Source organism: Aphelocoma coerulescens, chromosome 12, assembly GCF_041296385.1.
Source record: "Aphelocoma coerulescens isolate FSJ_1873_10779 chromosome 12, UR_Acoe_1.0, whole genome shotgun sequence".
Classification (NCBI taxonomy): Eukaryota; Metazoa; Chordata; class Aves; order Passeriformes; family Corvidae; genus Aphelocoma; species Aphelocoma coerulescens.
Genome location: NC_091026.1, coordinates 15287005 through 15306870, shown reverse-complemented (window position 1 = coordinate 15306870; position 19866 = coordinate 15287005). Strand labels below are relative to the sequence as shown.

Sequence of the window (19866 nt, the reverse complement as noted above, 5' to 3'; positions counted from 1 at the left end):
AAGTTAACTGCCTGAAAAGATTAACATCAGTTGGCCAGGAAAATTCGATATGTAATCCCATAACAGAATACTGGGCAGTATGCATTTATTGTTTGTATCCACTATGGCTCATCTCCTTGTTCAGTTTTTCTTTCCTCCTGCTGTTTCTCTTTCCCTCTATCTTCCCTAAATACACTTCCTTCGCCACCCAGTTGTGTCACTATGCAGCTACATGATGCATTGCTTTTTTGGTTTTTTCTTATTCTTGGATAATTGCTTCTAACTTGGGTCATTGTGTTGATCCTTTTTACAGCACAATTTTGCAAACAACAGCACTGAGACAGCCAAGGGGCACTGAAATGTCACCAGGGTGAGAGCAGGAAAAACCTCCAGAGAAATGCAAGGCAGATTGACCATTTTTAGGTACACAATAGGATTTGTGTAACTAAACCTGCAATCTATAGCTCCTTTAAATTGAAAACTCCTTTTGGACGGGTTTGGGGTTTTTTCCTTTGGAGAACATTCAAATGTACCTCTTGACAAGACAATGAAAATAAATACAGGTTTGAAAGTCCTTCCAGTGTACTTCAGCTCAGTCATTTCATATTTCCATGTGAAAGAAGTTTAATGGTTCTTTCTGTAAATATGAGAGATTGAAAAAGCCTTATTATTGCAGCCTTATTCTAATTATTCTTTATAATAAGAAATATGGAATATGTTTAAAAATACAAACTACACACAAATAGCCAAAAGTCTTTGAAAAGTGGTCATCAAACATGAACAGAAAAGATTGTGACATGTGGTTTTGGTTTTCAGGGTCTGACGAACGAGTCCTGAAATACTGTTTGTCTGCTTCTTTAAAAACTCCGTTTTAAGGGCACCTTTAAACCTTGTGCTAATTCCCAACTGCAGACAATTGCAGTGTCAAACCTGGTTTGCATGAAGATGCTAAATGTATAATTTGGTTTCACTCTTCCACCTCTCTGAGCTGATTAGCTCCATCAGCACCAATGCTAACATTCCAGCAGCAGCTCCTCTTCAGAATGAGCTTTTTCCTCTCTGTGTTTCTAATTATAACACCAAATTAGTTTTCTTTGTCATGGTCCTTGAAATAGATCAGCTGAGAGGCCTTGCCATTGCTTCCTGATCTGTTTGTTCTAGTGACCTTTCCACTTGGAAAGACAAAATGGGTAACTGTCTGTAAGCTGGCTCCTGGGACATGCTGGGAATTAGTTCTCAGGAAATGCTGTATCCATCTGGGAGAGTTACAACATGGTATAGTTTCACTGCTTATGTGATTATATGCAGCAGCAGCTAAACTGTTTAGGTTTCATGGCTTGCTCTTTTCAGTTGCTGAAGATGGTGTTGATTTCTTATAAGTCTAATGTGTATTTCATTTCTGTTGGTGATAGAAGTGCCTGAACTTTAAAGGAATAATTTGTCAGAAGTGCTGAGAAGCTTCTTTCCCCATTGACATCAGCGATGCTGGTGCATTGTGGTTCTGGAGTGCTGGCCAATGGAAGGAAAAATCAATAAGAATAAAGCAAATAATGATGATGCATGTGTGCACATATGCACCAAGACACATTACTATTTGATTGTAATGTAAAATAAATAGAGTTCATTTTTCACTTACAGCTTCAAGAAATTATTTTGCTGCCTTCTGAGATTTCTTTAATGGCTTTGTTGTACTTTTTTTTTGAAATCTGGTTTTACAGCTGTATCGATCAAGAGAGTGTTGATCTTGATTAGATCTTGGAAGATGGGGTGATTCAGACCCAATGCTGAAATTGCAAGCAATTTTGTCGATAAAAGAAAATCTGCCAAAACCCAAACCACAAAGCAAGTTAGACTTTTAATGGCCAAGTATCTGTAATTGTCCAGCTTTACAGTCTTAGATATTTTAATTATCATTTGTTTTACGCTGCATTTTGCTGCCACGTTTTTTTTTTTTAATAAGTGTTCCACCATGATAAATTTGACTGTATTTTTGATCAGTGATGGCTTATTCTAAACCAGAGGAATAAAGCCCAAGTAAAGCAAATAGTCTTCTAATTCTGCCTGCTGTACTGAGTAGAAATTGTAACAATTGCAGAGATTGGGTTGCTTGTGATTTAATGCTCTCAGGTGATTTAGAGATGAAGGAAGAGGGATACTATGAAACGGACAGTAGGGATGAGGAATGGGGAAGTTTTTGTCTGCCAGCCAGCCACAAGCTCATGTTGCTCTAACAGGCTAGTGGTTTGGGGTCAGCATGGTCCCAAGGACCCTTCGGGCCTTAATTTGTCAGCATCAGCATGTGGTGGTGGAGAAGATGGACATAAAGCCACCTGGATACTGCCACTTGTAAAAATCTTGCAGAAGAAGAGGTAACAGAAGCATTTAATAACAGTTACTGAAGGGAAGTTCTGGGGAGAAAGATTAGAAAACAGGGAGCCATCAGAAGAGGGGTAATACACAGGACTTTGATGCTGATACAGATACTATCGATTTGGAAAGAATAAAGAACAAGCAGAAGAGAACAGTTGAAAAACCAGAAAAAAGTAGGAGGGTGTATCAGGTTTTCAAAGTGCTCTAATTGCAAAAAGAGAAAGTGCAAGCTGAACAGGACAAAAGAGGTGTTGCTGACCTACAGGGCTTTGTAATGCCATTATTATTTCTTCTGGTGCACTGCAAATAGGTTCCTTTGGGCAGCTTTTGAATCACATCCCAGTGAAGGCAGAGCAGGCACGGCAGCTGCTGTTCTGGTCACCTCTCATCTCCCTGGGGTTTTCTGCACCCAAAAGGCTTCAAAAAATGTAACCAGGTGGGAGGGGGCATTGGCAAGCCTTAATTCCTGGGGCTTTCAGTTCAGGTTTTAACATCCTGATTTTTAACCATAAAGCCCAGAAACATCATCTTTCTTCCCCTGGTGAAAGCTACATGTTGATCACATTAATCCAGCAACTGGAGCTGGAAGACCTGCCCAAAAAGCTGCGATGCTGCCCCAGTATTGGTGATTTTGCCTCACGTGGGTGCTGCACACAACACACTCAAGCCAGTTAGAAATTCCCATTGACAATACTCATTAGGAAGGAAAATTCTTTTTAGGCTGCACATCGACTAGGCCTTCTGGTGGATAGGAAATCACTGTAATTGTAGTCTCAGGCATTTATTGACTGCTCCTTCAGGGCAGAAAATACTGATGGATGCATGGAAGTACTTGTGTAGGTTACTAATTATTTAGCAATTACTTCTGCATTTGAATTGCGGGCTCTCACAGGGACCCCAAGGGAGGGCTGTTTTGAGCACAGTCACAGCTTCCAGATTTTATTCCTGTTTTTTCCCCAGCTGCTGAGTGGCCCTGGGCAGATCAGGTAACTGCTCTATACTTCAGGTTTCTGGCCTGGAGAATATTAAAACAACACTTACTTCTCTCTTCATTAATATTTCAGCAGATACCCTGTGCCTGCAGCTATCTGCTCTTCCAAATAGGAGGGGGAGAGTGGAAGCAATGGTGTTCTGGAGGGCTGTGCTAAATTCAGGCAGCCCTGGAGATGGGAGCTATGCAGAGGCACATGGGGACATGAGCATGGTGGCTGAATTTTGAATGGGGATGGCTGTATCACCAGGATCTGATGAGGCTGTATGAATGAATGCCTGCCCAGCACTTAGTGATCCTCAAAAGAAAAAGTGCTGCACTTTATAACATGTGAAGGGTTATTACATTATAGAGTATTATTGTCAAGGCATCATCTTTCATTCTCAGGACAAGTATTATGTGATTGCCAAGAGAAGTAATAAGTAATCTGCATTAGTCTCATGACTAAGATGTAATGGGGTGACTTGCTAACATTTTTAAAGTATATAAAACTAGCTACTGTAGACAGGGTCTCCAATTGTGGTACTTAATGATTGTAATAAATTACATTAATAGTGCAGTTTGAATTTCAGCTGAAGTAGAGAGGTGTATTCAGCAACATGCTTCAAATCAAGATGCCTTTAGCCTAATTTATCTGATGTGCTGGCTCTCCTTGGGTTTCTCTGCAGCAGCCACGCTGCCCCAGCTGCTTTAGCAAAATGGGTGGATTTTTTTTGCTGGTGCCTTTGCAGCCTGTGGGTGTCACCAGCTCGGTCCCACCTGGAAATGAGAGCTGAGCCTGTGGCAGGCAGAACATGAGGGGAAGATTGGATGAGGAAGGCTGGCAGATGCTGGGGATGCCTGTGCAGGTGAACAACATGTTCTGCTTAATAAGATCAGATCTGCTGATCTTTGTCTCCAGTCTAGAGACTGACTCAATAAATCATAATGGCTCCTTTAGCGCCATTATAATGTATCACACTGAATATCCACATACTAATATCTGTGCACTGCAGAATGATTCCTCTTCTATCTTTGGCTCTTAATACTTTGCTTGCTTTTTTTCTTTTTATTTTTTAAACCACTAGTAGAGAAAAAAGGTAAAACCTTGTTGTGTATGTGCAGGATTATCAGTGTTAAGAATGAGTGCTGCTGTACTGATGTGTCATCTGATAACAGTGCTTTATTCTGCAAACAGGTGAAGTGGTACCTGAGTAATTCTTGTTCTCTAAAAGCAAATATTCAAATATCTGATAGGGGTTTAGAGTGGCTTTGAATTTCCTGTGGCATTGCTGACTGGATTCTCCCTCTCTCTGCACTTTCAGTAACAAGTTTCTCAATGCGAGCTCTGTCAGAAATTGTTCATTAGTAGTCATGCAGTTTAAAACACAAACCTCGGGGAAAAGGTTCCCGAACACCTCTGGCTAAAAAAAGAGATATGGTGAATTAGTTGCTTTCTTCTTAAGTTAGAGTTCAAGTTATTTTAGGCATAATTTACTTTGTAATCGTAGTTTGATATGTTGAAGACCATTCCTAGTAGTCCAGGCACATTTTGGCATTGTTTTTTTGGTACAGGGTGTTCTTGTGGCTCTTCAGAAGTGGCTGCTTTCTTGCTGGTGTTATCCAGCTCCTCTGCAGAGGCAGCCTGGCCTCTGCAGGCTGCAGCACTTCCCTTTCTGCAGAGCTCACTGCCACTGCCTTCCAGACAGGGAAGGTGTTAATGGGACACATCCTCATGGTGGGACTATATATATAAATATTTAACTATTTGCAAGAAGAAGAGTTTCATATTTCAATGGCTTGGCATGATATTTTCTTTAGTCCTACAGCCCTATGCTAGGTAGGGTGTTTCCAGCTGCTTCTCCTGCTTTCTGTATATACCATACACAAGCACATTTATTTATGTTCCCTATGAATTTTTTTTTTTAATTTATTTGAACGTGGATATAGAAGTTGATATAACACAGCTGGTCTCATGGAACACCCTGAGCCTCCCCAGCCCCCTCCTGCTCCATGTTACCCAGGTTGTACTGCTTATTTATTACTTTTAGTGTCATTGCTTTATTTTAGGATTTTTGCATGCCTTAAATGTGCTTGGATGCACTTGTACATGAGTGCTAACAATAGTATGTGGCAACACCTAGTGATAACACAGGAAAAATCAGAGTAAGTAAGAGTGATTTGTTCTGTGGGTGACTTTCTCCCATGCTGCCACTGCCTTTAGGACACTAATTGGAGTATATGTTAAATTGCAGACATAATTGAAATGTGCAGTTTGCAACAGTTTGACTTATTTAACAAGAAACCCAAACTGATCTTTCAGTTAACCTCACCATGAAAAACTACAAAAATTGACAGAGAAGCTCCTATTTAAAGCAAATGGATATATTGCAGGTTAATTTCTCTGAGCTCTCCTTCGTTGCCTGTTTTCCTTCCGATCCAGATGCTGTATCCGCAGCCTCCTCCCGGTTGCCTGGATACTCTGAATTTCCTCAAGGCAATTGCTAATCAATGTGCAGTTGCAGCTAGGTGAATCCCACAGACAGCAGCCAGATCTGTCATCTAAATGTGGAAATCTGTAGCAGAATGGGATCTGGGAAGAGAACAGACAAAACACTATGGCAGGAGCTCACTCCCAGGAACCAATTCATCCTGTGCTAATCAGACACAAGCACTCTTGCTGGATTAGATGAGCAGAAGCTCTTCTGCCAAAATTAAGGGTCAATTGTTTTGGTTCTTGTACAGTGCAGAGAAGAAGATCTGCGTCTCAGAAAAGAAAACCATTACATTAACAATTACATTTCAAGTCTTTGTGTCAAGGCCTTGCTTAATTTTGCTGCTTATCTCCAAGTGTCTTTCCCAAAATACCCATTTGCACCAAGACAGAAAGCTATGAAGTGCTTTTTAAAACATGAGCTATTAATGGAGTCCTTGTTAGCACAGAGTGGTCGCTTTGAAGATCAGATGCACTTCTCATGGACACAGGGCCCTCTGTGCTGCACAGAGCCCTTTGAGTTTCTTGGGATTTTTATAATTGCAGAATTAGACTTCACAAGTACGCATCAGTAAATTCAGAACTGCATGAACTCTTCTTGGTCCTTTGCTGAGACACAAATGTACTCCCAGTCCCAGGCATAGACATCTTTCCACCAGAAGGAAAGGGAATAGGTGCTGCAGAGCAAACAACTACAGATTAAAGTAACTCAAATACGTGCTTTGGGACCACATTCTTCAATTGCTGTAATTGCACCATTAGAATTAGTGCTCAAACTCATGCTTGACCTTGCAGTCAGCTCTTCTGCCTTCTTCTGCCTCTCCGTGTCAGCTCCCTGTCCCCACCCCAGCAGCCTCCATGGTCTCCTCTTCCCTCTCTGCCTTAGTATCCATTCCACTTTTGAACCTGTTAGATTGTGCCTCTCTTCGTGTGCATTTCTACCCATTCCAGAAACAGCATCTTGGCTGGCTGGAGTCCTTTCAACCCAAATGGATTTGAATCCAACAGTGTGAATTCAAGGTTTTTATGGAATATATTCATAGTTATTTTACATAAGGGTAGCTAGTTCATGTATTTTTGTGAATTGTATTTTAAATTCCAGCTCACATAAACAATTTAGGGTGAGTTTACTGCCCACCAGGGGAATATTTATTAAGAATGCTTTGTTGTTTGAAATACAAGACAAATTTTCCACTGCCACTTGCTTTCTAAAACCTAAAGTTCCCTTGACTGACAGTGTTGCTTTAATTCAGGACAGGGGGGAAGCTGCTGTAGATTGCATTCATTGATTGTGATCACTGCTTGAATTGGCAGAGCAGGAAGTGTTATGATGATGAGAACTTGTCTTATTGTTGTGATAAGCTGTTACCAAAGTCTAATTACCGGGTGTGATGCTAAAATGTGTAAGCTGCTGACACTTAAAGATAAGGAGATGAAAAGAAACCAACTCATTCCAAATAGCTCTTCTGTTTGGGTTTTTTCATTATTATTGTTATTTTTGTGCACTCTCCTGAGTGGTGCTTTAGAGTGCATGGATTAAGTAATAGATTTGGCTGCAGATGCTCCCATCAAACTTCAGCTGTGGTTAAGTAAGTTTTAAGCACCAAGGGACTGAATAAAATAATGGTTAGTGAAAAGCAATGACAAGGGATTCAGTTAATGGTATGTGCATCTGCAGAGTGAATGTGTTGTTATTAGGTATTAATTCAGGCGCTGTAGGCAAGATCCAAATGTGATTGAGAAGAGGGTAAGGTTTAGAGGCCCAGTTCCCATAGGAATCTGACATGGGAAAGTGCCATTCCTGCCACGCTGGCTGCTTCAGAACTGGCATTTCCACAGAAACATTGAGAGTTTCCTGCAGTTTTGTTCCAGAAAACTCCATTGTCTGGGAGACAGGCTGCTCCTTTCCAGCTCAGAGACATCCTGTTGGGGTCAGAGTCCTCAGAAGTTTTGCAGAGCTTCACCTGAGCTCAAGCACCCCGGGGAGTCCTGCCCTAACTGCTGTGCTGACTTCAGAAAATGTTTTGGGATCCTCTGGGATGACAGATGCTTGTGTATGCACATGTAACATGCTGTTAATAATTAGAGCTGATTGGATATTCAGTACAAATTACACTGGCTATGAAGTTAGCCCCTTCTTTAGGCTTACAAGTGGCTCACAAAACACTATTAAAGCCTATTTTTAAATGTATGTTTTTTCATAAACATTGATAGATTTAATTTGAACAAATAATGTCAAGTCTAAGTGTTGTAAAACTCTTGCTGGGCTGTTCACTGTCAGTTGTTAATGGAGCATGTTTGGATTTCTGAGTCACAGTGTAAATATTTTCTATTTCCAATTTTGAGGATGAAACATGAGGTTTGATGATTATTTTTACCAGTCCCCCCTAATAGTGTGTCTGCTCCCACACCCAGGCCCACATGCCATGTCTTCAAAATTAACTGCTTAGAGAAGAGAAGTAGGGCTGATTGCATCCAGCAAGCATGAGGGAAAGATAGCATTTCCATTTTCTCTCATTTTCCTTGTCACCTGGGTTGGAGCATTCTTTTGAAGATTTTTCATCATGAGCTGGGTTATTTCCCCAACCTGTTTGTCCTTGTGTGAATCTGAAGGAAGAGCTCTGATTTTTTCAAATATTGACTCAGGCTTAATCTGCCTCCTGTGGAGAAAAAAGAAAAGTTCAGCCCCAGTGGTTACGTTTCCCATAAACCCCACACATGCAGAGCCATGCTCAGTTTCAAATTCATATTTGCCCTTTTTATATGCTCATTTATATTTACAGGGATCCTATAAGACAGCACACTGTCTTGGTAGAAAGTAATTATTCACTAATGTTAGTACCAACAACCATGTCTGGTTTGAAAAATGACTAATGATTTTGGTGTAAGAAAACCTGAAATACTTTAGAGAAGCCTGTTTTTCTGTTGACGAACAGCTCTCCATGGACTGCTAGGAACTCCAGCTTTGCTGTTGCTAGAGGAACTGAAGAGGAAAAAATTTTGAAGATATAATCATACATTTCTTTGTAATTGGAGGAGGGATGGTATCATCTGTGCTGTGTTCTTGTCCAGGGGAAATAAACCCCACACTATCAACATCTGTATATCCCCTTCATCCACTTTGTTGCATCCATCCTAAATAATTCAACCATTTACCACAGACCCCAAATAACTTTTGCATAAAATAGTGATGTGCAGTGCTATAAATAGAAGGTTTTTTTATGTGTATGGCACACACATGGCTCTCTCTGCTTAGCAGTTAATATCCTTAGAAAACTTTTTTTTTCCCCCCCTGGAAAACCAAACAAAGCAACAACCAAAAAAAAAAAAACCTACAAAATCCCAGAGCAGTATCATTCTTCATGAGAAATGCCAAAAGGATAGATGGGAGCAGGGTTAGTTATCCTTTTTTTTTTTTTTTTGCCCACCTATGTTTGCACTGTCTCTCTCCCGTTCCTCCCCTTTTTGTCTAAAACAGTCCTGCAGTATGTAGAGCATACGAATTATTTCTCTAGCAGAAACTGCAACCTGCTTGCAGAGCCTCCATACCCATTAGAGGCTCTTTCCAGAAGAAGTAATTTCCTTCTCTCCATAAATTATGCATCAATGTACATTTAAGATTCTGACATGATGAACAGAAGATGAAAGCGTTGCGAAGCGTTGCTGCTCCCATGGAGTTGGATCCACATCACTGTGTACAGGCTGGAACACACCTTGTTAAGACAGACCTGCACGTGTTGCTACTACTCCAGCTGTAAAAGCATGGAGGTGGGAGCTGCTCTGGCTTCTTGGGTCTCAGCTCTAGGAGAAATACTTCTTCACCTCACAGGAGGCAGTGGGGGGGAATGATTACAAGTGTTTCCTAAATGGTCTTCCAAGATGAACTCTGCCAGTCCAAATCAAGATGATTCCAGCTCCTGATGGATCCTGGTGATCCTCTTTCCAGGAGGATCTGCTCCATGATCCTGCCAGGCACAGACTGGCTGGCGTCTTTCTGGGTCCTCCATTATTGTGAAAGGGGTTATGTTTCTCCTTTTACAGTCAGTGGGAATTTCACCAGACTGCCACAACTCCTCAAATATGATGGAAAGTGATGTAGCAACTCCATCCAGGTTCCCTCAGGACCTGTGGATGCACCTCATCACTTCCCATGGACCTGTGCACCTTCAGGTTCCTTAGATGGTCTCAAACCTCATCCTCTCCTACAGTTGCTGGGAAAATATGTACTGAAAAATTGAAAAATAACGCTTTCAGGTTATATATAACATGTGGAGATCAATGAAGAATGCAAATAAATGTATGTTTTAGAGAAGAATTTTGCACTGTTGCCACAATTGAACTATATGGGAGGGCATCCTTTGTGTTTTGTCATGTCAAAGGGAAAATTTTTAAGTCTACCCTTAGAATCCAAAGATGGCAAATAAAAATTAACAATAATTCCTGAAAGAGAAATTTTGGGGAATTTTATGTAAAACTGTTGTATATAACAGATCATTGTGTAAAGATTAAAAGATTCACCTTGTAGTAGTAGGTCTGAATTCCTGTAATGCCCAGTGCTGCAGGAATAGATTCCAGACCTGAAGTTGCTGTGGAGAATTTCAGGGTAAATCAAGCACTGCTGTGGTGTGGAGGTGAAGTGAAGCTGGGACAGTGAAATACCTCTGTGCTGTTGTGGCATGAGTGAACCTGCACTTATTCTGTGTCTCTTCCACGGTCACTTAAAGTGACAGGGAAGCACCCCAAGCACTTTGCACTGTTTCCATCACAGATGGATTCCGAGCATGTACTGGCATAACTGGGGGTGCATCTTTGTCCCTTCAAGTTTAGCTTTAAGGTCTGGTTCTTCACTTCTACCCAAGTTGACCCAACTGCTGAATTTCCTCTTTGAAGAAAGCAGAGTCATGCGGTATCTTTCCTTTTCTCTTCTTTGACTAAGTTTTCTTTTAGAGAGAGAATAGTTTTTGCTTTCCAAATGTAACGTTCCCCCTAAAAGAACCTGTGTATTAAAGCAGGCCATCGAGCCTTTCATCACTTCTCTTGGTGATAGCAGTCATGAATTTTTTATTTTCTGCAGGGCTCACTCCAGATCTGCCACAGCATTGTGTGGGTGCACAGATGTAAAAAGGCTACTAATTGAAATTCAGATGTAACAAGATGAAGTTTTGCTATTCACCATGACTGCCTTTTGTTTTAGCCCATGTACGCTCAGTGCACCTAAACAATACCACCATTGCTTCTCCTTTTAGATCCAACAAGAATAACTGAAAAGGCAAAAAATATTTCTGTGTCTGCTGTAGAGATGAAATATGCACCCCCAAAAACGGGAATGGCATGTGTTATCTTCTTTATTTCCTTATCTGTGGGGAGGGACGGAAATTTTAACGGAACCATAAAGAAAATGAAATAGAAACCTTACTGCTATAAACTGTTCTGTTTTGAAGATGCAAATGTGTCTCTATTGCCTAGGTAACTATTATGGAACGCCCAAGCCTCCCAGCCAGCCCCTCAGTGGGAAAGTGACTTCCACCGATGCTTTGCAAAACCTGCAGTCTGGCTCCAAGCAGTCGACTCCAAAGCGAACCAAGTCTTACAATGATATGCAAAATGCTGGCATAGTGCACACAGAGAATGAGGAAGAGGATGATGTACCTGAAATGAGCAGTAGCTTCACAGGTAAAGCAAAAATACCGCTCACTGTCCTTCAGTTAGGATACATGGGGAAGGCTTTTGGAGGGTATTTTGAAGGGTGGGTGTTGTTTTTAATGTGCTTTTTGCAGAGCTGTCAATGTCAAACAGAACTGGCCGACACGTGAATGGCAGATGCGTGAACAACCCCATGCACAGCTGTGTCTTTCCAAAAAGGATTTGTGGGATTGAACTGGTTGAGACAAAAATGTGGAAAAGTTCAAATCCATTAATTGCAGAAAGGTTGGGGAAGAGTTGAGCTATGGTTGACAGTTAAAAATAGTTTGAAATGACTCAACCAGGATTACATTTGAAATTAGTTATTACACCTTCCTAAATATTTTGCTGTCTTTTGTCCTTCCTTGCATCTAGAGCTGCCTCTCACATAAAGTTACCGTGCTGGGTCCTCTTCTCCAAGGTACCTCCCAGCAAATGGAGTGCTGCTTGCTGCAGGAATGAGATCTGAAGCATGGGTGCAAGTTCTGTATTTCATCGAGGTCTTGTGTCCTGCTGAACACAGATCTTGTTCCCGTCATGGCTATCATCAAGCCTTGGCTGAAAGATCACTGGAAACCTTTGCAATCTAAAGTCAAGTGCTGTGCAGGCAGATTCAGAGTAAAACACTGTTGGAGATCCGTTGAGTTTCCGCCAGAATCAACTGGAAGTTTGTGGAGCTCTTCCCTATGTCCCCAGGCCTAGTATTTGTTAGTACTTAGAGCATTGTTACCTCAGCTCAGTTTCAAGCTCTGAATTCATCTTCTGGGCTTCTTTTGAGGCAGGTACGGAGCAAGTATTATCCACACCTTCAAGCCTTTCCTAGATGCTTGCTGTGGGAGCTCACCATAACTGGCACTGGATCCTTTGTCCTCTGATCACTTTCTATCACCATGAAAACTTTCCTTCCCAGCCTCTATGAGTCAGAGGATCTGTCCTGCCAGTTCCTACCTGCCAGTGTCCTGGCTCTAACATCTGTTTAGAGCTTTAAAAGGATTTAGGCTGAGATTTAGTTTTTGGTCCTCTGGGCCAAACTGTCAAATGGCTTTTGAGGGTTGTGCTCTGTTTGGCTGCTACCTGCTACACATTTCCAACTCAAATCGCTCCTAGCCAGCCTAATTTCTCCCAGGTCGGAATTTCTGTCTCTGCTGACAGGTCATTGCCAAAGTTTGCACCAAGGGTGGTTTCTCACATGTTGTGACATGACAGCAGCATCAGCCTTTGTCACAGGATCTGATTTTGGGAGGAAGCTGGTGGGAGATCTGTTGTTTGATTTACTTGCCGCCCATCTCAGTTTGGTGCCCCTGAAGTAGCTTGAGCATCATTTCTCTTCCTTGTTTTCCTTTGCAAAATGAAGTACTGGAAGATGAAGCTCATTTGTCACAACGTTATCACACCCTGGCCCCTTGCCTTCATTAAGTGGGCACAGAATCAAGAAAAGAGTTATTTCTCCTATACCAAAGTGACTCCTTATGCTTATTTCACATGTAAGTGTGCTAGCCATATTAAAATGATCCTGCTTCCCTAGGAGACCTCTCGGTAACTTGTGTTTTCCAGATTTTGGCATGTTTATACTCTCAGTTTTAAGCTGGCGATGATTCTTTCATGCTTCTTTATCTTGTCATCTTCTACCTAAAAATATCAAACTCCAGGAGGGCTGAAAAGCAAGCACTGAGGGTACTGATATAGCCTAGATCTTTTTCTTCCTGTTCCTCCTAGTTTATGATGTTCTTCTCTTTTGGTGGTGGCAGCACACAGACTAGAATAATGAAGGAGCTATTTCCAGGGCTGTGGGCTGTGGATTGAGGATGTCCATGGTCTCTGGTGTGGAGAGCAGTGGTAAAGTTCTGTTTCAGTCCCACTCCTTGGGGACATGGCTGAGGGTGACACTGATCTCTCTGTCTTTTGCTCAATGTGTTGTCTGTGCTTGTACTGATGTTGTCAGGGGATGTGGAGGTACTGCCATAAACTTTCAACACCTTTCAAGAATCAAACGGAGAAAATCCCTTTGGTAGACACAGGGTTAATTTTAGAATTTGTCTGTTGTTGCCAAAACCTCTCTGTGAAGGAGTGAAGGCATGGACCTGTTTATTGGGGAGCATTTACTGTGATTAGATGGAAGGGATGAGCAGCAGTGTTTCATGGATACAGCTCAAAACTGCATGAATACAAGCATCAGAAATATTTCCTTAGAGGGAGAAGGGCCAGATAAAGCATAAAATACTCCTGACTGACTTTGACTGGAAGAATACTGTGAGGAGCTGTGGAATAAACCTCCGCAGACAGCAAGAACAGGCACTAGTGAGCAGCAACACGTGGACACATGGTGCAGTGCTGACATTCATTATAATTTTTAATTTAAAATAACGTACTGCACTGAAGACATTCACCATTAGCTTGTTGAATTTGAGCTTCTGGCAACATTTTGCACATGTAAAATCTCCTCTTTTGATCATTCTTCAAACAGGAAATTTTATCCTCCTAATCCTGTCCCACAATTGGCACTGCAGGAGTGAACCTGTAAGCTTGCTCGAAAGCACACTGAGCTCCTCTACACCAGTGAGCCTCAGACAGCTTAGAAGAATTTGGTACCTCAGCAGGGCCTGTTGGAGCGAACACGAGAACTGATCACAGCTCCCAATTTGCTCAGCAAGGGTCTGGCTGCCAGAGTGTGTGTGGGCAGGGTGAGCTCACCCCTGCTGCCACAGAAATTGCTGGGGCACTGCCCTCACTTCATCTGTTGCTGTGTCTTGTGACTTAAAAGTCAAGGAGAGGAAAACTGGTAGGATAAACCTGGAGGAGCAAACCGGGGAAGAAAAAGACTGATTCTCACTTTTATCTGTGCTTGTTTCTTCTGCAGCAGAGTCTGGTGACCAAGACGAGCACAACACGCAGATCGTGAGAGAGGCAGCCCCACCGTCTGCGATTGAGAGCCACACCCACGTCCCCACCACGGAACCATCTCAGAACCTCCCTCAATACCTACCTCCTTCTGCCGAGGATAACCTAGGTCCTCTGCCGGAAAACTGGGAGATGGCCTACACGGAGAATGGAGAAGTCTATTTTATAGAGTAAAGCACATTTTTGTTGTTCTAATTCCATCTCTCTCCCTCTCTTTGGGCATAAGTAAACCTGCGTGGATGTGTTTTGTGTGTGTACGTGTGTGTGTTGGATATTTAGTGTATACCGTTATGTTGCAGAGCTGTTAGTTCTTTACAGCTTCTGAAGGGGGTTTGCATTTCCTGATTGGATTAACATCGAAATTACTCCTGAGTTCCAAGGCAGTGGGAATTGCTTGTTTCATGAGGGTGGTTACAAAAGCAACAGACATTTATAAAATACAGGCCAGTTGTTTTCACAGGTGGAATGAAAGTTCCTAATTGGGAGGGCTGAGACTTTATTTCTGGTGCCTGCCTCTGTGCGTAATGCAGCAGAGGGGATTCCTCCAATCCTGTGTGCAGGCAGTAGAGCCAGGCATGGACTTTGTGTGTTGTCGCCTCGTCACAGCAAATGGGCCAAATGTGTTAATGTTCTCCAGTGGTTTGCACAAGTTACAGCTCAGTGCAGGGTAGGCACAGCAAGTTTGGTATGCCAATGCCTTATGCTCTGCAGTCTTTGCCTAAGAGCTGATTGCTGTCAGCAGTTTTATGATGATATTGATTTTTTTCATGCCATAAATAATAGTCTCGAATTATACTTGTCTAAATTTATTGAGGTAGGAGTAACTTATAAAATAGGACCTGTTAGTGTCAGAGATGTCTTGCACAGAGTTTAGCTAGACATTAACACTCAATTAGCCTTTGAAACTCAAGCCCTTAGCTGCCAAGCAGAAGAAGGAGTGAGGAATTGATTTTGGATTTGATGGTCTGTTTAATGCAGTTGTGGAAACTGTACCAGAAGCCAATGCCCAGTTACTCCAGAAGATCTTCCTCTGCTAATTGCCCCTCTCTCCTGTGGAGAGTTACGCTGCATCAGGGCTGTGAGGGCAGCAGTCCTGCCTTGTCATCAAGAGAGGGGACTTTTTGACTGGGCCAGGGAAAGGTTCAAGAGCAGGTTTTCCTTTGGCTTCAGTGGCAAGGGAACACATTAGAGAAAATTGCCAGATCTGAGGAGCTGGGATGACTGAGGGCACCACAGCAGCCCTTCACCAGCTGGGAGAGGGATACTCTAAAAAAGGCTGTTTTCCAGGGCACTCTCAATTACCTGAAGAGGCTCCAACAGCCTCCAAGTGTAAGACAAGGTCGAAAAAGCAAAATGCAAATTCTCATTAGGTGAAACCAAGATGTGTACATTACCCTGAGCATGGCTTTCTGCCCCTCACTGTGTCCTCAGGGTGCCTCGTTATTTGATGTACTTTCTGGCCTTTATATATAGAACAGCCTAATAGCCTGTTCAGCCTGCCATTTTCCCTTCCTGGGCAGCATTTCCTACTCAGATGATGAGAAGTAAATGCTGCCCAAGCTCCCTTTTTTGACCCCACAGGGGCCCCTGCTGTCCTTCCTTACAGGTGTTTCCATTGGGGGTTCTGCTGCCACCACCAATTTCCCCAAACCCAGCCCTATGGCTGCTGTGTCTGTGTTCTCCCAACAATGCAGGACTGTAGCACCTCTAAATAATTCGTCAGACCTTTTGCAGGAGAATCATGTATGTGTTGGGAAAACATAGCCTGTACACATAGGCCCATGTGATGTGAAGGTCTGGTAGCAGCACCTGCTCCCTCCTTGCAGTGCAGTTTGAGGATACATTCCCATGGGGCTGATTTTGTGCATGAACCTGTTGGTGTGGATGCAGCACTGAGTGACTGCAGTTCTGTTAATTCTAAGGACACCCTGAGCCTAGAAACCATTTAGTTTGATTTGTACCAGATTAAGAAAGTGAACTAGGGAGCAGTGTGTCAGATGTGTGTTCCAGCATCTGTGTTGCTTTGGGTATCAAGTCAGGGTGCTGAAGGGAGCAGCATGAGCTTGCACAGAATCAGTGTAGGTCCAGTGGGGCCAGGGCTGTGTGTCAGATAACCAATCCCATTGTATCTGAAGCAATTTGGCTCTTGAGATATGTTTCTCTGGTGCTTTAACTGGGATTTTAATTACACAGCATATCCCAGTCCCCTGTTACCTGTGCATGTTACAGGTTTAACACAATCCTTTCCACCTAAGTGTGTGATCTGAAAGGTGTTTAACTAAATTTTCTGTGCCTCAGCAAACTACACTGTTGTGAGCCTTGGGTTAGCGAGTACAAAAGTGCAAGAAATATGCAAATATTCTATTGCTCTCCTCCCACCACCCTCCTTCTCAGCTAGACTGCAGATTTGCTTATTTATAAGGTGGCAGACCCCCTCTGCTTTATTTTTGTTAATTTCCTGACTTGCTGAATTTCTGCCATTCAGTTTTCTAGGTGCCGATTAATTGCCCTGAAGCACACATAAGGATTAAACACATTTGCTCATCCTGCCTTGGGAGGGCTGGGTAGTAGGATGTGTAAAACAAGGACCTTTTATTTACTCAGATCCTGGGAGCAGGGCTGGCCCCTTTTCTTCCAGTACAATACAAGTTTGCTGGTTGGTTGTTAGTTCCTCAGGGATCATGGCCCTCATTACAGAGCCCTCATGAGACTGTTGTGAGGCTAAAGTTCAGTTTGTAAACCTCTTTGAGACCTTGAAGGAGAAGTAAATAGCATTACTACGGTATTGAAACTTAAAACTGTTAAGCAGTGTTAAAGGCTAAGCTAGATAAGTGATATCTCAGGGACGGGAGGGATATCTTTGCAGGTTGTGTCTAAGATGACACCAGGTTGTAGAGGAGGCATTATATTGCCAGATTGTCTTCTTAGGCAAATGGAATTATGGCAGAAAATAACTTATAGAAAAATGTGGTTTAAGCCTATTTACTGTGCAGCCTTCACCTCTGAGACTGGCATCATGAGGCTGTCAGGGGACTTGTGGAAAGGAAGAGTTGAAAGTAAAGCTGTTCAGCTTCCACCAAAGGCTTAGACAGAACATTTTTATTTGTGTAATCATAAAGTTTTCGATCAAAACCATTTTTGACTAATGCTTGGGTCAACTCTAGACGTGTCAAAGGTCTTTTGTAGGAACAAAGATCACTGCGTAATTTAGCGAGGAAGGGAAACTTCTGCCTTTAGCTCAAAGACAGCTTTTGGAATTAAAAAGCAAGCCACCAAAGACAAAAATTTGCAAATTGATATTATAATATTGCAGCATTCACATGCCTCTTCCCAGTCAGGAGTATGATTTGTATATTTTCACTTGTTTGTGTTTTCAATGCCAAAGTTCTTATGATTTGGTTGACTAGTTTGCACAACATCAAATTGTAGAGCTGTTTCTTTGAATCAAAAGTATGCCTTCAGGTCTGTTGAATAATAAAGAGGATATATACTTTTATGTCATGGATACTTCAACTCTGCTTTATTAACAAAGGTCATATTTCCATTTTTGGTTTCCAGCCATAATACAAAAACAACATCTTGGCTAGATCCACGGTGCCTGAACAAACAGCAGAAGCCTCTAGAAGAATGTGAAGATGATGGTAAGAGACTAAAATAGTGATATAATACTGTGTTTGATCTCTTCCTAGGTAACTTTTTTCCTTTTCCTTCTCTCTTCCTAATAACTAGTATTCAGAAAGACTTTTTTTTTTTTTAAATAGAGGTTTATTAGTAAGTACATAGAGACAATATCCATTATGTTGTAAAATCGTTGTGAATGTAAAACAGCCATTGAGGTGCCAGATAATTTAATAAAAGTCAAGGAGGTGCTACAAGTAAGAGGCCTCTGTTTTTGCAAAGGCATTTGAAAAGTCACTGATGCTCAACAAGACTCAAAGCTGTCTGACATGTTTGCTCCTTGGATCACTGTGTGGGAGGGAACAACTGAGTCTCTGCATGCTCTGCTGTGTTATGCTTCAACTGCTTCACATGGATTGAGAGAGTTATGTCATTATATCCTTGTTTGAGCAGAAATAACTCAATTGCTTCACTTCTACTGTTAAATGGTGACAGTCTGCACAGTGTTGTGATTGCTGAAAACAAATTCCATTTGAAAGTGTAGATTTCTGACACTGAAAATTTGCAATGATAAGATTTTGTATTCCTTGAGATGTTGGAAATGCAAGCCACTGTCCGATTTAGAGCAGCCAAATGCAAGACTGTTAAAGGAGGGTCTTTCCTTTAGGAGATGATGGAAGAAAAAGGGAATTATGAAAATAACTTAAGTGTTTGGAAAAACCTGTGAGGGAATTTTGGTCTATTGACCAGGAAAGGTGATGGTATTCAAATACATAATCTTGGCTAATACAGTACAATCATGGTAGACACTTCTTAAAAATGAAGGAGTTTCCTTCATCAGTGTTGGTGCTGTCCTTGTAAAATCAGTTTTCATAATATGATTAACCTCCTACTGGTGTCAGTCATCTCAGTAAGAATGACAATTTTATTTCAGAAAAGAATCAACTCAATCCCTTTTCACTGTTAGGTTCGACTCTGGCCTCCAGAACTGCTGTTACTGTTTTTACACATGCAGTTTTTCAACCTCTCCTATCTTTCACTTGTGAGATTTTGCAGAGTGTGAGAATTTTCCTCTGCAGTCTTTGCTGCTGTGATGAAGCAGGTCACCAACTTCCTAGTGCACAGTGCAGGATACCCTCAAACTACAGGGATGTGCCAGGCAAGGAGCAGCCACGAGGCTACTGTACCACGAGGCTACAGAGGGTGACTGAGCTCCTCTGTTACACAGTTCTAAGTCTCCTTGCAGAAGGGAAAGTCTTTATCTTGTCCTCTTAGCAATTGTAAAGCAAACATTGGAATATTTTGTTTAATTTGGAACAGAAACATACAGCTGGTATTATTGTATTTCATTGAGCTCATAATTTTGGAGAGCAGTGGCATCTTTGTTTATCAACTTCTTAAAATCAGCTAATTTCATCTTCCCACACACCCCTTCACTTCATTCACCAAGTTGCTCATTAATGGATATTTTTAAAATTCAATAGTTAAACCAGTTGCTTCATAGTTACAGCAGTGCTCTGCACTGCTTTGCTTAGCTGCTCTAATCTTGCTTAGCACATAAGAATAATTATGTTTCAAAAAACAAAGAGGGACATTTTTTGGCAAGGGTCACTTTTGTGTGTCATTCCACAAAAGTCAGTGGGATGACTCCTCTGTTTTGTTTGCTGTGTGTGCACGTGAGTTGTCAGGCTCATCCCACCCTCTTTATGAATTTTATAAATGTTAGATGTTGTTTCAGATTTGTTTGGGTGCAGTTGCCTTGTGCTTTTGCTTCATCAGGATACGTGTCCCTGACAAAGTTTTTGCCTGTCTCCAGTTGTTTAGGCTATCAAAAGAAATTGCAATTTGTATTTCA

The 19866-nt window shown here is 41.8% G+C and overlaps 1 protein-coding gene across 16 annotated transcripts in view; it reads left to right on the top strand.

Annotated features, from left to right (window-relative positions):
- MAGI1 (membrane associated guanylate kinase, WW and PDZ domain containing 1) overlaps window positions 1-19866 on the top strand; it is a 336356-nt gene that overhangs the window by 249810 nt on the left and 66680 nt on the right. For all 16 annotated transcript variants that reach the window (XM_069027545.1, XM_069027541.1, XM_069027540.1 and 13 more), the window contains exons 4-6: window positions 11280-11486; window positions 14353-14563; window positions 17952-18034. In XM_069027545.1, the coding sequence (XP_068883646.1) occupies window positions 11280-11486; window positions 14353-14563; window positions 17952-18034 (501 nt within the window). The remainder of the gene's footprint in view (window positions 1-11279; window positions 11487-14352; window positions 14564-17951; window positions 18035-19866) is intronic.